The 16,976-nt window shown below is 37.1% G+C and overlaps 1 protein-coding gene across 3 annotated transcripts in view; it reads left to right on the top strand.

Annotated features, from left to right (window-relative positions):
• Nucleotides 1–1,001: 1,001 nt before the first annotated feature.
• Nucleotides 1,002–16,976, top strand: part of LOC139958882 (anoctamin-10-like) — a 59,434-nt gene continuing 43,459 nt past the window's right edge. Inside the window, exons 1-9 of one of the 3 annotated variants that reach the window (XM_071956314.1) lie at nucleotides 1,002–1,387; nucleotides 2,011–2,060; nucleotides 3,173–3,293; nucleotides 4,216–4,414; nucleotides 7,473–7,598; nucleotides 9,605–9,727; nucleotides 10,564–11,136; nucleotides 14,958–15,013; nucleotides 15,475–15,549. In XM_071956314.1, coding sequence (XP_071812415.1) covers nucleotides 3,174–3,293; nucleotides 4,216–4,414; nucleotides 7,473–7,598; nucleotides 9,605–9,727; nucleotides 10,564–11,136; nucleotides 14,958–15,013; nucleotides 15,475–15,549 — 1,272 coding nt within the window. In that variant the 5' untranslated portion in view covers nucleotides 1,002–1,387; nucleotides 2,011–2,060; nucleotide 3,173. Of the gene's footprint in view, nucleotides 1,388–2,010; nucleotides 2,061–3,134; nucleotides 3,294–4,215; nucleotides 4,415–7,472; nucleotides 7,599–9,604; nucleotides 9,728–10,563; nucleotides 11,137–14,957; nucleotides 15,014–15,474; nucleotides 15,550–16,976 lie in introns of all 3 variants that reach the window. The other 2 variants (XM_071956305.1, XM_071956296.1) reach the window with 2 other exon arrangements.

Raw genomic sequence — 16,976 nt, 5'->3', positions numbered from 1 at the left:
AATTTCTTATAAAGTGTTATTTGAAGGCGCGATTCGCGCACACTCAAAGACTGACCGTTAGTCTGAATTCGGCTATTATAAATATAAAATGTGTAAAAGTAAGTTGGCCTGACGTTTCGTTCCTAGCCGGATCTTCTTCAAAGGCTAAATGGCACTTAGCCTTTGAAGAAGATCCTGCTAGGATCGAAACGTCAGGCCAACATACTTTTACACATTCTCCTACACAGGCTCTCTAGTGGATAAGCAGTTTGCTAACAGTTTTATTTTATTTTGATAAATATAAAATGGTAGCAAAATGGTGATTTTTGTGGACTGTTTAGTGCGCATCCAATGCCATTTGAAGATGGTTTAATACTTCATTCTAATGCCCACAATATTGCCCTGAAACCACCAGATGCGCTAAGGTCATTACAACCTGGAACACACACCCCATGATAAAGCCCTGGCTACGCGGATGATCTCAGCCCCCCCCCCCCACCTTCCCATGTTTAAAATTTTCCTAAGCCCATGAAATAAGTTTATGACAAATGACTATTTAATAGAAATATCTAAACGTTATAGATAATCAGCCAATCCATATGTTACATTTTCCCTTATTTTATTCCATCTACTAATTATGAGAATGTGGATACTTCAAAGTGACTGAATGGAAAGGAAAAAGAAAATTGCTCTGTTTTCGTGTGGTGATTGAAATAAAAGAAAAGGAATGCCGAAACCCGGGAAAGTTCAGAACTCATGCGAGTTCTCCGGAGAATTTGAACCAGGGACCTTCAGATCTTCAGTCTGACGCTCTCCCAACTGAGCTATTTCGGCACATGATATATGAGGGCTTCAAATAAATAATTGAATAATCGACAGCGTGTTCTATGGAACGTGTTCAAATCGCTATGGTGATATCAATATTCATAAGCTACCACATGTTATACCGAGGGTGCAGGGATGTGTAATGATTACAAAATAGTTATTACAGGGCACCAAAGCTTTCCATGTTCCGCCCATTTCTATCTAAACCTGCTGTGCTAGCTGTAGATAGATAAAATATCCACTTTCCAGTTTGTTGTCAATTTGGTGAAACCGATTTTTTTTCGCCTAACATAACAGAGCAAAAATTAACAAAATTAACAGTACACAACTACACAGAAAACTAAAAGTTAAGGACTGTACCAGCATATAATAGGTGCATTGACTTATATGAATGAACCACGGAACCCACTCGTTCTACTGTCAGACGGAATGCAAAGTGATAGGTGTGGATGTACAGCGTTTCCAATTAACAGGTTGCAAACTTCCTAAGTCACGGCGTACAGGTGGCTTTACTTAAAATTTAGCGGTCTACAGTTACATGGTGGTCCATCTGTTTATATTGTCGGCACAAGAAACTGCATAGGTTAGTACCGACAGTTTTATCTATTCTTGGGTTATAGCACGAAAGCGATTGTTTAGCAAATCAGGGAAAGTAACTTTTATTCCTAACGTAGGTAACGTGGACAAAAATGTTGGCCTTACATACATGCTTAGGCTACGTTGGATTACACTAAGTAACAGACGAGAGAAGATTGTATTTTGTAGCGGCTGGAGCATAACGTTAAACTAGAAGTAGAACTGATAGTGGTAGGAGGAGGTCCAAGTACTAGTTGTTGGGATAGAGGTTCAAACTTAGCCTTAGTTATAGTTTATAAAGTGATTCAGGAAGCTATTCACCCTAGGCCTATGACGCTCTTGCATATTTACCCGATTGTCGGTTCAAGAACTGAAGTAGCATTGCACTAATGCTTACTTACCTTAGGCATATCACAGTTCAATAATTATGGCACTCTTCACATTGGTTAAATAAGCAATGCACTGGTGCTTCTCTACTGGATCATCATTAACATAAGCGATGCACTCATGCTTATGTACCCGATTGTGGTTAAATAAGGAGTAGGCCTATTTGTAACGTTACATAGTGACACAGAGACATATCAGTAAAAATGACTAATTACCAGGTTGTTTTTGGATACATATTCACAGGTGGGAAATTTCCTGAGCCCTTTTCCTTATCCATAAATCAATTAAATCAGGTAAACTTCTTATAGAAACTCTTCTTGATGCATTCAAAAGTAAATTTCTAAATTCACCACATGGAAACAGTTAAAGGCATACATACCCAATGGAAGGTTCAAGAAGACTAAGAGGACTTAAACTTAAAAGGGTCGGCCTATCAAGTACCAATGATTCATACTTATTGACCTGTCTGTAAAACTGAGTTCAACTCAAAAGAAGACACTTTATTCTGGCTTATACAATTCTTTTTGGGGGATAAATTGATCAGCAGAGGTTGGATGACAACTGAAGTAGGAGTAGTCCAAAGCATAAAGGCCTCCGTTATTGGGCTAACTACAGGAACTCATACATCTATCTAGTTAAAATAGTGCTTAGCAAGTTCTGCCATGTGTCAATTTAATTAAGTTTGCTCAGATTTATCTGCAACATTATGAAGTAGCTATCAAGTTGGAAATGAAACTCTGTATCCTGACATACAAGTTTCTTCTCTTGCTAAATTTGTGTAATTACCTTACAAAATAGTAGAAAATTCCATATCAGTGAAATATTTAGAAAATTTCAGTATTTCACAAGCCATTTCAGTATTCTGCCAGTAGGGTGACACTCCTGGCACCAAGCAGGGTTGATCTAGAATGCTTCACCTGATTAAAAATGCCAATGTGAATGGCCTGTTAATGACAATGAGGTACAAAAGGCCAAGGAGTTTTCTTCATGATCAAAAAATTGTTGCAAGAGATCTGTGTTTTGTGAGTTCTTTCCTATCAGATAAATGTTTCGTTTGAAAATGCATTAAATTGAAAGAAATTTATGAAATATGTTAACAGTTCCGTACGCTCTTGGTTTGGGTCTATTTTCCATGTGAAATTTTGTAAGAGGTATTGTGTAGTGTGGATTTCCAAATAGCTTGTCCCCCCCCCCTCAATCTCCTTCCGTCTCCCTTCTCCCTGTTGCGTTTAATCCTCTTTCCTCACTTCAAATGATTTTTATCGCTCATAAGAGTGATGGCGGAGGCTTTGAAAGGGATATGTGGCAGGCCCCTCCAACATGCCTTACTGGTTATGGCAAGTAACATTGAACCTGTTTGCTTTCAGATGAGTTTTTGATCATTTGTTATAACATTTTATGGCAGTATGGAGTCCATCCATTTGGGACAAGATACCAGCCAGTGCCACCCAGAACCATTGTGCATCATTGAACTTCCACAAGACATTGCTAAAGACACCAAGGAGTGGCTTCTACAGCTAATTGAGGTATTTAAAGTAAATGCATACATAGCTCTTGGCTGGCCTATTGCAGAACAGCTCCTTTGATAAGAATTTTCTTATGTTTGATTGGAGTTGTGGATGATTTATGAACTTAAGATACTAGATAGGTCCATGAACACGAGTGGTAATATCTTTTTATTGCAGATACCTTAAAAGGGTTCTTTGGAAACGTATGTATATAAGTTTTTTTTTATATTTGTGATTGTATGATATAAGAATCAACAATCATCTGTGTTGTTTATTGTGTGCATATCATGAATATTAATCAGTGACCAAAACATTCTTAATCACATATCTCTGACATAGTATGTCTAATTAGCTTTTTACATGTACTTGGAAAATACAATGTAAGTATATATAGATACATGCTTATGAGATCATAACATTTGACTTCATTAATAAGCATTCATGTATCTGTTTTTATACATGTCACTAAATAGACTTTGGCAAACATGATGACTGATCCCTGGTACCTTCTTTTATATGTTGCGGCATTAGTCAATACATAATCCCTCTTCATTTTGGTGTGGATTAGTTCATGAATATTAACATGTATGGCTTACCACACTATGAATATGTTTAGGCATCCGAACCAGTAAACGTTTCCATTTTCTGGTTACTTAAATTGAACAGTATGAGCCTTTATGCACAGATAAAGAAGCTTAATATCAGTTTCCAAATAGTGAAAATGTGAATGCCAAAAATAGGGAGAATGTCAGATTGTGGATTGATTCAGAAAAAGGTTTGGTCATCATGTTTGGTCATGTTTGGCCAGAGCATGTTTTGTCAGAGCATGTTTGGTCATCATATGCAAGAGTATTTTCATATATGTGGTTTAAAATGTCCTTTGGAATCACATTTAAAAGTCAGTCTGAGTAATCCAGAGGTAATTTGTATCTTCTTCTAGGCTTCACCAACCGATGGGGGTGCAGGCCTTGAGGTATGGTCCAGCGGTGCCACTGGAATTGAGGATCGTCACCTGTACATCGCTGCAGAGTATGAGAGGCTCCTCGAAGGTGCAGAGAGCATGGCCCTGAGGAAGAAATGTATAGATGGGTCTATCAGAGACTTTGATCGTGCAGTCAGGACACAGTTTGATTGTGAATGTAAGTATAATGGAATATCTTCATATTTAATTACTCTTCCAATCATTTAACCAATTAAAACATTCTGTCATTGTATCAATTGTATTACATGATGTAGAGAAATGGGTTGTTTTATTCAGTCTGTGTTTATCTCTCTACACTCATCTCATGGTTGAAAACTGAGAATAGACTCAGTCAAGTTGGGTTTCACTTCCTTTGGTAGTATTAATCTTCTGTTAAATGAAGTCCTAAACTTGCACAATAACAGAAGTAGAATTTCATTATGAATAGTATCCAAAGGTCTTAGTGTGGAAGTAAATTTATAGACAGAAAATTTGTTTTTTTATGCCAATTTTTTATCCAGATTTGTAAGCAAGGGCCTTGGGGAGGATAAACTATGACTTACCAAGTTACCCTTGAATAAAGAAAGTGTTAATATAATAAATAAATAGTAGCTGTGTTTGGTATTGTAAATTGACTTCAGAGTTTAATCCACACAAAAGGTCTTTATATAGACATCTCACACCTCAGTAATCATGAATAGTATGGTCAAAAGTAATACCTCAGATGGTTTGTATGCATAAAGTACTAAGCAAGTGCCTGCTTGTTTTGCTGAATGCAAATGTATGAGTAAAGTACTAAGGTAGTGCCTACTTGTTCTGATGAATGCAAATGTTTTCAACAGGCAGATTGGATGTAATTCTTAAATGTTTTTGCTTTTTGAAAACTTTACACAGTTATAACCCACAATTGTTGCATAAATGATTATATAGGAATGAAGGATTTTGATTGAACTTCTAGAAGAGGATGCACAGGCATGGAGGTGTTGTTAATTGTGATAAGTTTCATCTATGTACATATCTTGAATCGTAATAATGAAGTAGTATGTACACAGGCAGGAATGCTATGTGTGTGCATTGTATGAGTCATAGCTCTATTTCCTATGAGGAAGTTGAGCAGAAACACCAATGGTAATTACTCTCTGTGAAGGAGAGCTGAACTTTTCATCCCTCTTCAGAGGCCTTTGGGCTGCACATGTAGCAAATTGGTAAAATCAATAGGTGATCTAGATTTAATGGGTTGTCAAGGAACCGTGGAACCTGTTCTAATTTAAGCAGTTCATTGAAGCTACCTGGTGCAGTCGTTCCAACTGAAGGATCCATATGTGGGAACCTTACATTAGCCAATAAAATAGAATGAATTCGCTATAAAACATGCAATGTTCACTCTTTAAGCACTATGTAGACTGCTTTAAAATAAATTTGTGTTTGCATTTTGTGTGTAGCTATGTGTTCACAGTAGTTTTGTAATACAGCAGGTCTTGACGTAATTTATTGGACAAAGGCATGGCACATGTGTGGATGCAGCGCAGCAGTTAAGGTGACTTTGATTGCGCATATATGAGTAAGTTAACAGGCATTGCAAATCCTTGTCATGCCAAATTCAAACAACGCAGAATGATTTAATATAAGATGTTAATCCGTACATCTGATTCAGTACATCTGGATCAGTACATCATATTATCAAATATGAACAAATTAACATCAAATTTCTCAAAAACATTACTTCAGTATCTACCTAATATTACATCAGCTAATATTGGAAAGGAAGAAAGCAGAGGGAAAGAGTAAAGGGGAGGGGAAAAATACATGAATTTGTTGCATCCGATTTACTAATGTCAAGAATAGTTGGGTACCGAGCATACTGCATTAAGATTGAATCACATTCCACATGTTCTACTCGCTACATAGCACTCAGCTGCGCGCGGCATTGCATCAGACACATGCTACATGTTTATTACGTAAAATTTAGAAGTTTATAAAAATAATTATAATTAAAAATAATCTAAAGATCATTCACAGGGCATGATGGTGCAAATTAACATTTTCAAAGAACACTGATGGAGCTTAATTTTGATTTTTAACCAAGTCATGGTTCTGGTCTCTGCTATGTAGTGTTCAAAGAGGAGAAGTTGCAATTTATTTATGCAAGATGTGATGTTGTTTGGGTTATCATCCTCTGAAATTACCATTACTTTATGACTCCCACGACCATCGTCCTAGTGCCACCACTAAGTCAGAACTAGCTACAGTGCAACCCTTGTCTGTGGCTATTCATCAATGTAAAATAAAACCTGTTTCTTTTCAAATCAAATTACTCACAAAAGAATCTGAACAACATAAACTACTTTTCATATGATGTAAATAGGCTTAATAAGTTCACAGCAAAGAAGGTGTGATAATCAATTGTTTAACCTGGAAAATTGATCAATGAAGTGGATATGTAAACACAGGTGTGTATTGATATTTTGTATTTGTTTGTTATGTAGCCTGTTACTATAAAGACTCTGAATGGTTTCATGTTCCATCCAGTTGTACAGGTTCAGTGGATTAATGTAGAAATCAATCACAGTCAAGGCTAATTCAGCATGTATAGTATTGTTAGCGCAATTAAACCATCATGGCGTGTAGAGTTTCATTCATTTTAAAAGAATACAGTACCAGAGAAAATCAATGTAATTTATGGATCATATTGTGGTGTAAAATATCGTGTACTGAAAACTAGTTCACCTGATCTAATGAAGAAACTATATGCTAATCTATGAGTGGTACAAACCAACTAATAGCTCAACTACAGTATGTCACTAGTTACAGTATGTGTGAATTAGGGAATGTGCTGGTAGTCTGCCCAGAAGTGCCAATCAGAGATTCCTCAAAGGAATTCTCAGTGATTTTAGAGACTGCGACTTTTGTGGAATAAGAGAAGACTGACATATGAAAGGCCTTTCGTTGATTAGGGCGTGGCTTGGAGATCCAAATTGATCAAACCTTTCTTTTTGATGAACCTTATACATCTCATTTAAACCAGTGATAACTCTGCACATAACTACTAAGTGCATGTTAGAGTTAACTGTGTGTCTATGATCGCTTGACTGCAAAAGCAAAACATTTTGATTCTGTTGTCATTTTACAAGTATTTATTTGCTTTTATTTTGTATTTAATCTCCCTTCAGTAGTTAATGAGAATGTATGGTCCATATATTTATTGTCTCCAACTGTCACCATTTCTCCTGTTAAAGCTACAAGCTTCCTGACGAGCAATGAGAAGCAACGCATCATTTACTACCACCTCATGCACATACGCAGCCAAGAGGCAGAACAGATCCCAGGAACCGATATCAGCCTTTACAAAGAACAAAGAATCAGTGAGTCTTTTAATGGTCATATTTAGATACTTCACGCTTGGATTTATACCTTCACCAGCTGGTTCCGTTTTGTTGAAATATTTACATTTGTACAAGATAGAAAGTGCCCAGGCTGCAAATGTCCTGGGGCAATTCATGCAGCAACAAGGTTGCATGTAAAATTTATATTTTTATTGTTGCTTTGAGATTATAAAAAAAAAAGAAGCCCCCACAGTTACATATGAGAGACTGATTTGCATATTTGTCTCTCTAGCATATTTCGGTATATATTGATGACTGAAGCAGATCAGTTGTATTCTCAGTCCATATCCGGTATCAATGTAATGTATGCTCACAAGCAACACTGTCTGTAAATCTATATGATGCTGTGTGTATGAAATAGAAACCAGCAGGTTTTGAGCAATGTATGGTAAGGACACGCTGTAAAAGTGTATTACATAATCAGACGTAACAATTGATGACATCTCACTGCAGTAGAACCATTTAGTATTATAAGTGGGGGGCTTGTCTCATTGTTTTACACTATCTTTTGACTTGATAATTGCATTGTAATAATATTTTCTACTTTAAATTATTTTAAAGGGAAATTAAACAAATTTTTGGAAATTTATGTCAATCTTTTGACAAAATATCAGATGCATATTTAGAAAGTATTTGTCTTTATTTTAGTATTAATTGTGCAGTACGGTGCTATAAATGGTTTTGTGAGTTTTTGTGTGTAGATTTAATATGCAATTGCTTGATTATGGTATTTGGTTGTGAAATAACTAGTGGCTGAGATATTTGTAAAAACATGATGATGAATTATGTATTGCAGTGCCAAGGAAGAGGCATTTATGTGGAATACAGCATGGAATAAGTTATTTAGAGAATTTCAAATGAGAGCTTATTTCAAATTGAGTTTAAAGGTCACACCTTCTTGAATGTTCCTAAAAGTTTATTGCTTGCAGTAATTTTCATATTATCCCAAGATAATATGCAATTGCTCAATTGACACATGATATGTGGGCTACATTGTGAAAATGATGCTTTAAAGGAGACACAAAGTAAAGTGTCATCATTTGATCCTAGGTTACCTGACCATTTACTGTGTTTCTAGCATACTAAGGAGTGGTACTGATGTACTTTAATAGTTGTTCACAGGGGTGGACTGACCGGTCAGTAAATCAACAGTGCCCGAGAAACCAGAGCAATGGGGGGCCACTATAGTCTCCATAGCCTCCTTATGGAATCTGTTATTTTACTAGGCTTGTGTACCACTATTGAGGGACTAACCCACGTAAGATTGGCTGCATTCAGAAGTTGGCTTAATCTTTACATTTTGTCATAGGAGGGAGGGGGGGGGGAGTGTGGACTGCATGACCTCACTTTCTTGGTACTGGTATGCCACTGGTGAAAGTAAGGCACAATGACCATGTTTGCCTGAGGGCTCAGATCACTGTCAGTCTGTCCCTGGTTTGTTGCATTTTCATCACTTAGATGGATTTCCTGGTGGCAAACACCAAATCTGTCTGCAACAAAATCTGCACAAATGAAACTGAATTATGTAAGTTTGTCTGGGACCTCAAAGAGAACAAGCAAGATTTCTCAATAACATGGTCAATCTTGAAAAACACCAGCACCAACAAAAAGATTGCTGCGTAGTGCAACTTGTGCCTAGAAGAAAAACTTGCGATTAGCACCGCTCACTCGCAGAAAGAAAACACACTCAACAAAGGAAGCAATTGTGTGTCCAAATGCAGACATAGAACTGAACCAAGGACGGAGAAAGCCGTGAGGTTGTTAGAAAGAGAGTTTTTCAGGTTTTAGGGAATCTCTTGCCTGAAGGTCACTGTAGTGATTGAAACCTTAAGTAGCAAGACTTGGTCCTGATTCCATATTATAAATAAACATATATGTATATATATTGCAAACACAATCAAGTTTCAGAGCACTAGAACAGTGGTGATTATACTGTCTTACCCTTAACTAACTTCAGCGTTATTTTGTGTTTCATGTTTTGTCAGTTCCGAGATGCCTTAGTAAGAAGATCATTGAGGAGGTGTATCCCTTACACGAAGAGGATGAACTCAAAAACCTGATTAGAGGATGGTATTCCAACCTTGGTTCCTTTGCCACCCAGCCTATTGGTGAGTCTTGAGTTCTTTGAAAGAAATGGAAAATTGTTTACAAACTATAGCATAACGATGAGTATACCGATATAAGTGTGATGCCAGGCAAGTCTTCCTTCTATCAGAAGTTTCCTTTGCATCCAGCTGTGGCTACAGGCAGACACAAATCCACAACATACAGTAGGCTTCAAATTTCTCATCACCTATCATTTAATACGTAATGGCCAGTTGTAAGTTGTGCCTGAAACAAGAGAGTCTAGGAAGGCTTCTTAATGATATTATTACCATTATCAGTTGTAATTAGGCATGTCATGTCTTTGTGTAAAGTTTCTTACCTAGATACAATGATGCATTTGCATGGGTCATGCATAAAGTCATTTGTGTATTCTAATGTGTAAAGTTTCTTTCCTATACAATGATATCTTTGTATGGGTCATGCATAAAGTCGTTTATGCCAATGTGGAAGTTTCTTACATATACAATGATGTCATGCCTTTGTATGGGTCATGCATAAAGTCATTTGTGTATTCTAATGTGTAAAGTTTCTTACCTATACAATGATGTCATGCCTTTGTATGTGTCATGCATAATGTCATTTGTTTATTCTAATGTGGACAGTTTCTTACCTATACAATGATGCCTATATATGGGTCATGCATAAAGTCATTGTTTATCCTAATGTGGAAAGTTTCTTACCTATGCAACGATGCTTTTGTGTGTGTCATGCATAAAGTCATTTGTTTATTCTAATGTTGAAGTTTCTTACCTATTCAATGATGTCATGCCTTTGTATGGGTCATGCAGTATTGTCCTTTTGAAGTTATAAAGATTGTGTTCTATTTTTTTGTTTACAGAGGCAATCCGTAAGTATTTTGGTGAGGCCGTGGCTATCTACTTCTCGTTCCTGGGTTTTTACACCGTTGGACTGATACTGCCTGCCACCATTGGTCTGGTCTACTTCCTGGTGGATACATTCATTTATCGTCTGGGATACATGTATGCCTTTTTTGCCATTTTCAACCTCATATGGACCACAGTCTTTCTGGAGATGTGGAAACGACACTGCAACGCCATGGCCTTCAACTGGGGCACCTACGGCGCAGTCAAGTTTGAGGAAGCCAGACCCGAGTTTGTCGGACAGATCACCATCAACCCTGTCACGCAGCGGAGGGAGCCATCTTCCCCGAAGTCCACCCGTCAACTGAAGATGTTCGGAGTCTCCTGGCCGATTATCTTGGTATTCCTCGTTGTTGCGTTTTTTGTCATGCTTGCAAGCTTTTGGTTTGAAGATTGGCTCAAGACTCGATTTGATATCGAATCGTCTCTTGGCCGAATGGTGATGCTCCTTCCAAGCTCCGTCTATGCCATTGTCATCATTGTCATGAATTCCTTTTATCGTAAAGTAGCGGCTCATCTCAATGACTGGGGTAAGTGTCTGCAAAATCACACGCTAAAAGCTCACTCACATATCATTGTCTGCTGAATTGAAAATTGAAACAGAAAACAACAATTTTGGATAGAAAAGATGGGTTTTTTTTACTACAAAGCTATATTAGAGGCAGTATTTCATCAGGATAAAATTACTAGAAAGTTTTCCAAACATTTCTTCCTATGGATTCTAAACTGCCAAATTATTTTGTAGCCATCTGTGGGATCAAAATATAAGAATAGAGTTTTGAATGAGAAGAAAAGCATTGGAAGTATCAAGAAAATCAAAGACAAGAATTGATTGATCCCATTGTGACCATTCTTTCCTTCAAAATTGTCGATTTCTTTTCAGATTTTGGGATATCTGGTGAGGCTAGGAGATTTTTAACTTTTCTAGGTGGATTTGATCAGTCGTCAGAAAAATGTTATTAAAGGACATGTCACAAGTTCACAAGTCTGTGCTTCAAAGAAAGATACCACAGACACTAGATATTAAAATGATGTAGACTGTACCTTTAAGGGGGGTTCAAGCAGCTCAGTCTTTTGGCTATTAAGACCATCTGTAGTATATACTCCCTTTCCACTCTGTTGTCAGCTACTCTGTCTTGTGGCTAATGATCATGTGTAGATGTATTCTCTTTCCAAGGGACTCGCGATACACATAAGACGTAACATCATCACGATCACAGTCTCGATGAAATGGGACTGCGGCGGAGAGTGGATCAGTTAAAGTTGTTTGGTTATCACACCCAGGCTCAATCTTTGAGTGACTTTTCTTAGAAATTATTTTTCAGGGCAGTCAACTTTAAGGAGGAATTTCATGAAATATCACATTTTATTTTAGCAGTAGTGCACCTCCCTTTCCTGCAACTGAAGTTTTGCAAAATAAGAAATTCAAAGTATTTCCAATGAAAACCAAGAAAACTTGCCAATTATATTTTTCACAGGCTGAGAGATATACACAAGCCAGTGAGAGCAGCAGTGTTAGGGTATGTTGGTGTGTGTGTTTGATAGAATGGTTTTGCTTTGCCATAAAGCATCTGATTCTATTATCTTCTTGTTAATTGTCCAATAGGATCGAATGAATAACATCAATTGATATGCAAATTAATAACTGTCAAGAATTTAAAGGTAACCTGGATGTGAGACAATTTTTCTAAATTTGAAATTGAGACGGAACGATTCAAAATATCTGTGAATGAATTTTTGCTCGAATCATAAATTTGTGGTTTAGGAATAAGTAAGGTATGTTGTGAAACTTTTGTTTTAACTCAATTTTCCATTCTCAAATTTTACAATAGTTATCAGGTTTCAACAGAGTTCAGGATCTGAAATTGTTCAGCTTAAAGTAAAACTTTGTGACCCTACAATTGGAACTGTATGTAGGAGGTGTATACTGTATAATAAGGGAAAACCTGAAAAATGAGATGGATCAAAAAGTTGAAAAACCTTCTGTATCTTGAAAGTTTATCTAACGGCATCCCATTTGTTCAAGGCTTAAAAGGATTAATATTACAGACAGAAATCTAGTTTCTAGATTTGAAATTTGTTTGTGTAGAAATTGCTCACAGGTTCTAATTCACCAAATTATTCCAAAATATCAAATTAGATATAAATAAATGACTCATCGAGTAAAACTACTCTGTGAGTGAAAAATGTCAAAAAGCAGTTTTCTTTAAACTAGCGTAGTTGGTAGTTAATAGGGTACAAGGGCGTAGGAACCGGGGGGGCTGGGGGGGGCGCCAGCCCCCCAGTGAAAAATGTGGAGGGGCGGAAGTATCATTCCGCCCCCCCACTTCGCAAGTCAAAAAACCCCTTTTTCATTTCCAAATGAGAAAAAAATCTCATTTGGAGCACCAAATTGCATCTAAGGCCAGGTGAAAATACAAAATTAAGTTTACAAAATGGAGTGGGTGTTGAAGTGTGCTATATTGCACCAAATTGCATCTGAGGCCACCTGGAAATGCAAAAAAAATCCAAAGGGGAGGGGGACACCCCCTCCCCTTAGACCCCTCCCCCAGGCCGGCCATCAGTCTTCAGCCCCCCCACTCAAAAGTAACTTCCTACGCCACTGATAGGGTATTCATCATAGGGTTGGATTAAATATTAAGTACAGAATTGATGAATAAAACCTTTCACAAACTAGTGAGGCTGATTGATAGCAAAACTTCAGTTAAGTGTCAGTATTGAATGTGCATATCTATAAATTAATATTTTATGATTCATGTGGAATGTCTAAGTCCATGTCTACTTTTAGTTTGCATGCCTGGTGTCTAAGTATTGTTATGGCACAAAGTTTTATCATTCTAAGTTTGGAGAGAGTTATTTAAGGTGTCCTGTTGTATGTATTCTTTTTATAAATTCTCTTAAGTTTCAGAAAATTTACCATTAATTCTGAAGATTCAAAATGTATTCTGGTAGTTCTCAGGTTAAATTTCAAATATTTTACATCAGTCTTGCTGTTTAATCCCCACCATCCAGACCCCTCCCCTGCCACCCACCCACCTGTCACCCCTCTCCCACCCTCGTTAGGAATCAAAGAAGAAAGTAAATGCTCTTGCAAGTTACTATCCTTATACAAGTTATTTGTGTGAACAATAATTTTCTTAAAGTGCTTCGTTTGTCATTTATAATTATGTATTGCTTCAATTAATTTATCACAGCTCTTCTTACTTCTTGACACATTTCATACAACAGGCATCACATGTTTTAAATCGCTCTTACTCACATACTACATAGTAAATCTGCATATTAGATTTTATCAGCCAAGCTCACTGCATGCAAAACCAATCTTCTTCTTTTGTTTTGTGTTGTTTGCTGTGGTTTGAATGTCTGCTTCGTTGCCATGCAGTAGTCAGCCATTTTGTTTGCTACACCCTTTATATCATATCATTTTAAGTTCATGCAGTGATCACATAGCTTTGTCATTTTACTGCAATTATATTTATTTTTTAAATGCAATAGCACAAGGGATTTATACTGGAAATCATATAACTTTCCTTACAAAATGTTTCTTTATGAAAATTGGTTGTCATGGTAACCTTTGTTATATATTGATTAGGGAGAGGGATGCACAACAAAAAAGAAAAGCATATCTCATAAATGTTTGAAAAAAGAGGTAATAAAACTGAAGTTTTATATTTGTTTAGTTTTGTAGATGGTTATTAAATGAGAAGTGGTATATTATTATAAAGCATGACCAGTTGCTTTTAAGTTTCCAGAGATCATTATGAAATGACCCTGTCCGACTAGATGAATGAATACTATAAGCAATAAAATCAGTATTTGTTGTAAAATTACCATCCTTTTCTATAGATGGCCTGTCTTTTATCATAAGATATTCTCTTAATTACATATTATTATGATGGCCCAGTAATTAAGGTGCCACACATCCATTATGGTCACATGTGAAGAGTTGGTAATGAGGGTGATTTAGAGAAAAGCAAGTCCAAAGACACCAGAAAGTTAACTCATTTAGGTCATATCTTGATTTTGTGCATAATATTGAGATTAATGAATGTGATTATGAAGAGTTTTCATACCTTTGTTTCAAAGTGAAGTAATTTTGGAGGATTGTGGTGTATAAGAATTGTATTATGAAATGTAACATAGTAATTTAATTTACATCTAGTAAAAGTAAAATCCATTACAGTATGAAAAATTGAAGATAAAACATGAAAATTATAAGTAGAACTGTTGATCTCTTAGACTGAGGGGTTTCCTTTGTGAATTAGAATGTATTATATGTTTGAAGGAGATTATTACGAAACCTCTGTTGAATTTTCTGAATTTTAGTCTTTACTCTCTCAATCCTGTACAGAAAACCATCGGCTGCAATCCGATTATGAAAACAGCCTTATCCTGAAGTTGGTTGTGGTAAGTTTCTGTGTTTTTGTTCTGTTTTCTTGCTTTTCCTTTATCTTTTCCTCAAAAGAGGCCCAAGTTTTCATTTCCACCTCAAATCTTGGGATACATTCTTTTGACCCAAATCTGTGGTGCCCAATATTTTTAGGACCATTTGGGCCCACATTTTGGGGGTTCAAAATTTTGGGTCAAATATATTTTTGAGCCACTTTTGTTTGGGCGCAAAATTTTATCAGACCAAATTTTTTGGGGAGTGGTCAAATTTTAAAATTGTGATAACTCCACCTTAAAATCTAATTGTATCCAAACTTGGAATACAGTTGTTGGTTAATAGCTGGTACATGTGGGTATAAATATTATGATATTGGATGTTGACATACAGCACTTTAATATTCCACTAAGCAAGGAATCATAGTGCCCATGGGGCTCTTGTTTATATCTCTAACTTGTTTTATTTCTCTTTCTCTCTTCAGTTTGACTTTGCTAATTGTTTCATGTGTTTGTTCTACATCGCGTTTTACATGCAAGACATGGGAAGACTCAAGAAGGTAAGAACTTAGTGAACGACTCCTCTCCTAACCAGGAGTCAGAGACATCAACATCTTTATTGTGCTTTAATCGACTCCAATAGCTTGCCAAATAAACCAAGAATATTGTCTAACAGGCTGGTTTCTATATTGACTAAAGGAAGTCTTTCACTTTCACCACAAATCCTAAATTATAATTTACTCAAGCTTGAGAAGCAGTCCATGGTTCTCTCTCAAACAAATTTTGTGTTCACTGTTATAATGGTGAAAACTTGTGGCCACTTTCACACACAATCCCTCCTTCCCCCAATCCAACCCCCCACCCTCACATAAAATCCCCAAACCCCTTTAATTTGTCCCTAAAGTCCATGGTTCCCAGGTTGAGGCATTACTACAGACTAACACCAGAAATGAGATAGCGTCTCCTTAAGGTGTCTTTCATTTTACATAAGCTGGTAATGTTTATTGCAAGTACATTCTTGTGAATTTAGGTGGGTGGGGTGCGGGGGGGGGGGCAGCAGTAGTTGGGAGCGGTTGCTCACTTGCAGTTCAGATTTGCGTAGTCATATTCGTATTCCCATTAACCAGACCTGTGCAAATTTTATTATAACTGTCTGATAAACTCCGAGTTAACATGAGATTTATACAGTACACCAATCCATAAGAATATAATTTGGGAAAACAAAGTTACCCTTCACACAAAGAGTAGTCCTTTAATATGACTCGTTAACAAGAACACAAGTGTTGAGAGTTTGAGCATTGTGGGTGCACAAGGTAACCAGTGGCGTCGCCAAGGGGGGGCCAGGGGGGGCACGTGCCCCCCTGGAAAACCTAGTGCCCCCCCGGGTGCCCCCCCATCTGAGATTTGGGTTGGTAAAAAAATATATATATATTTTGTTATATTCAACTCCCATCATCTGAGTTGGTTTTACATAAGGACAAAGAAGCACAGTAATTCGTATTTTCTTCAAATGAGCTGCGAAAAAATTAACAAGTTTATCCTTGAACGTCGGGTATCGAAGTCGTAACCCGCGCCATCACAACAGGTGTCGATATTTACATTGAATGTGTCAGTGCTCACGCCATACCAGCGGATATACAAGTCCATATATATACAAGGGAGGGTACTGCAATATGTTGCCTTGGTCTGAGGTTGACAGGTTAGGAGCTGACGAAATGTGAGAATGTGAGGGTCCGCAGGCACCATACTTGCCTATATTTGTGGACCCATATATTAACCCTGTTGTGTAAGGGGTGCAGAGGTCATTTGAGGTCAGATGCTTGTAGGAACAAATGGCGAATGTTCACACCTGCATACTGAGCCATACTCAATGTGTGATCAAACTTTGGATTGCATGGTGAGATCCCTGATAGGAGCCAATAACGATGCTGGAACCTGTTACATCTTAATAGATAATGTGCGAAAACGAGAAGGACAAGAAAGGAGT

The sequence above is a fragment of the Apostichopus japonicus genome, chromosome 3 (assembly GCF_037975245.1).
Source record: "Apostichopus japonicus isolate 1M-3 chromosome 3, ASM3797524v1, whole genome shotgun sequence".
In the NCBI taxonomy this organism is placed as follows: Eukaryota; Metazoa; Echinodermata; class Holothuroidea; order Aspidochirotida; family Stichopodidae; genus Apostichopus; species Apostichopus japonicus.
This window is presented reverse-complemented; position numbering and strand designations above follow the sequence as displayed.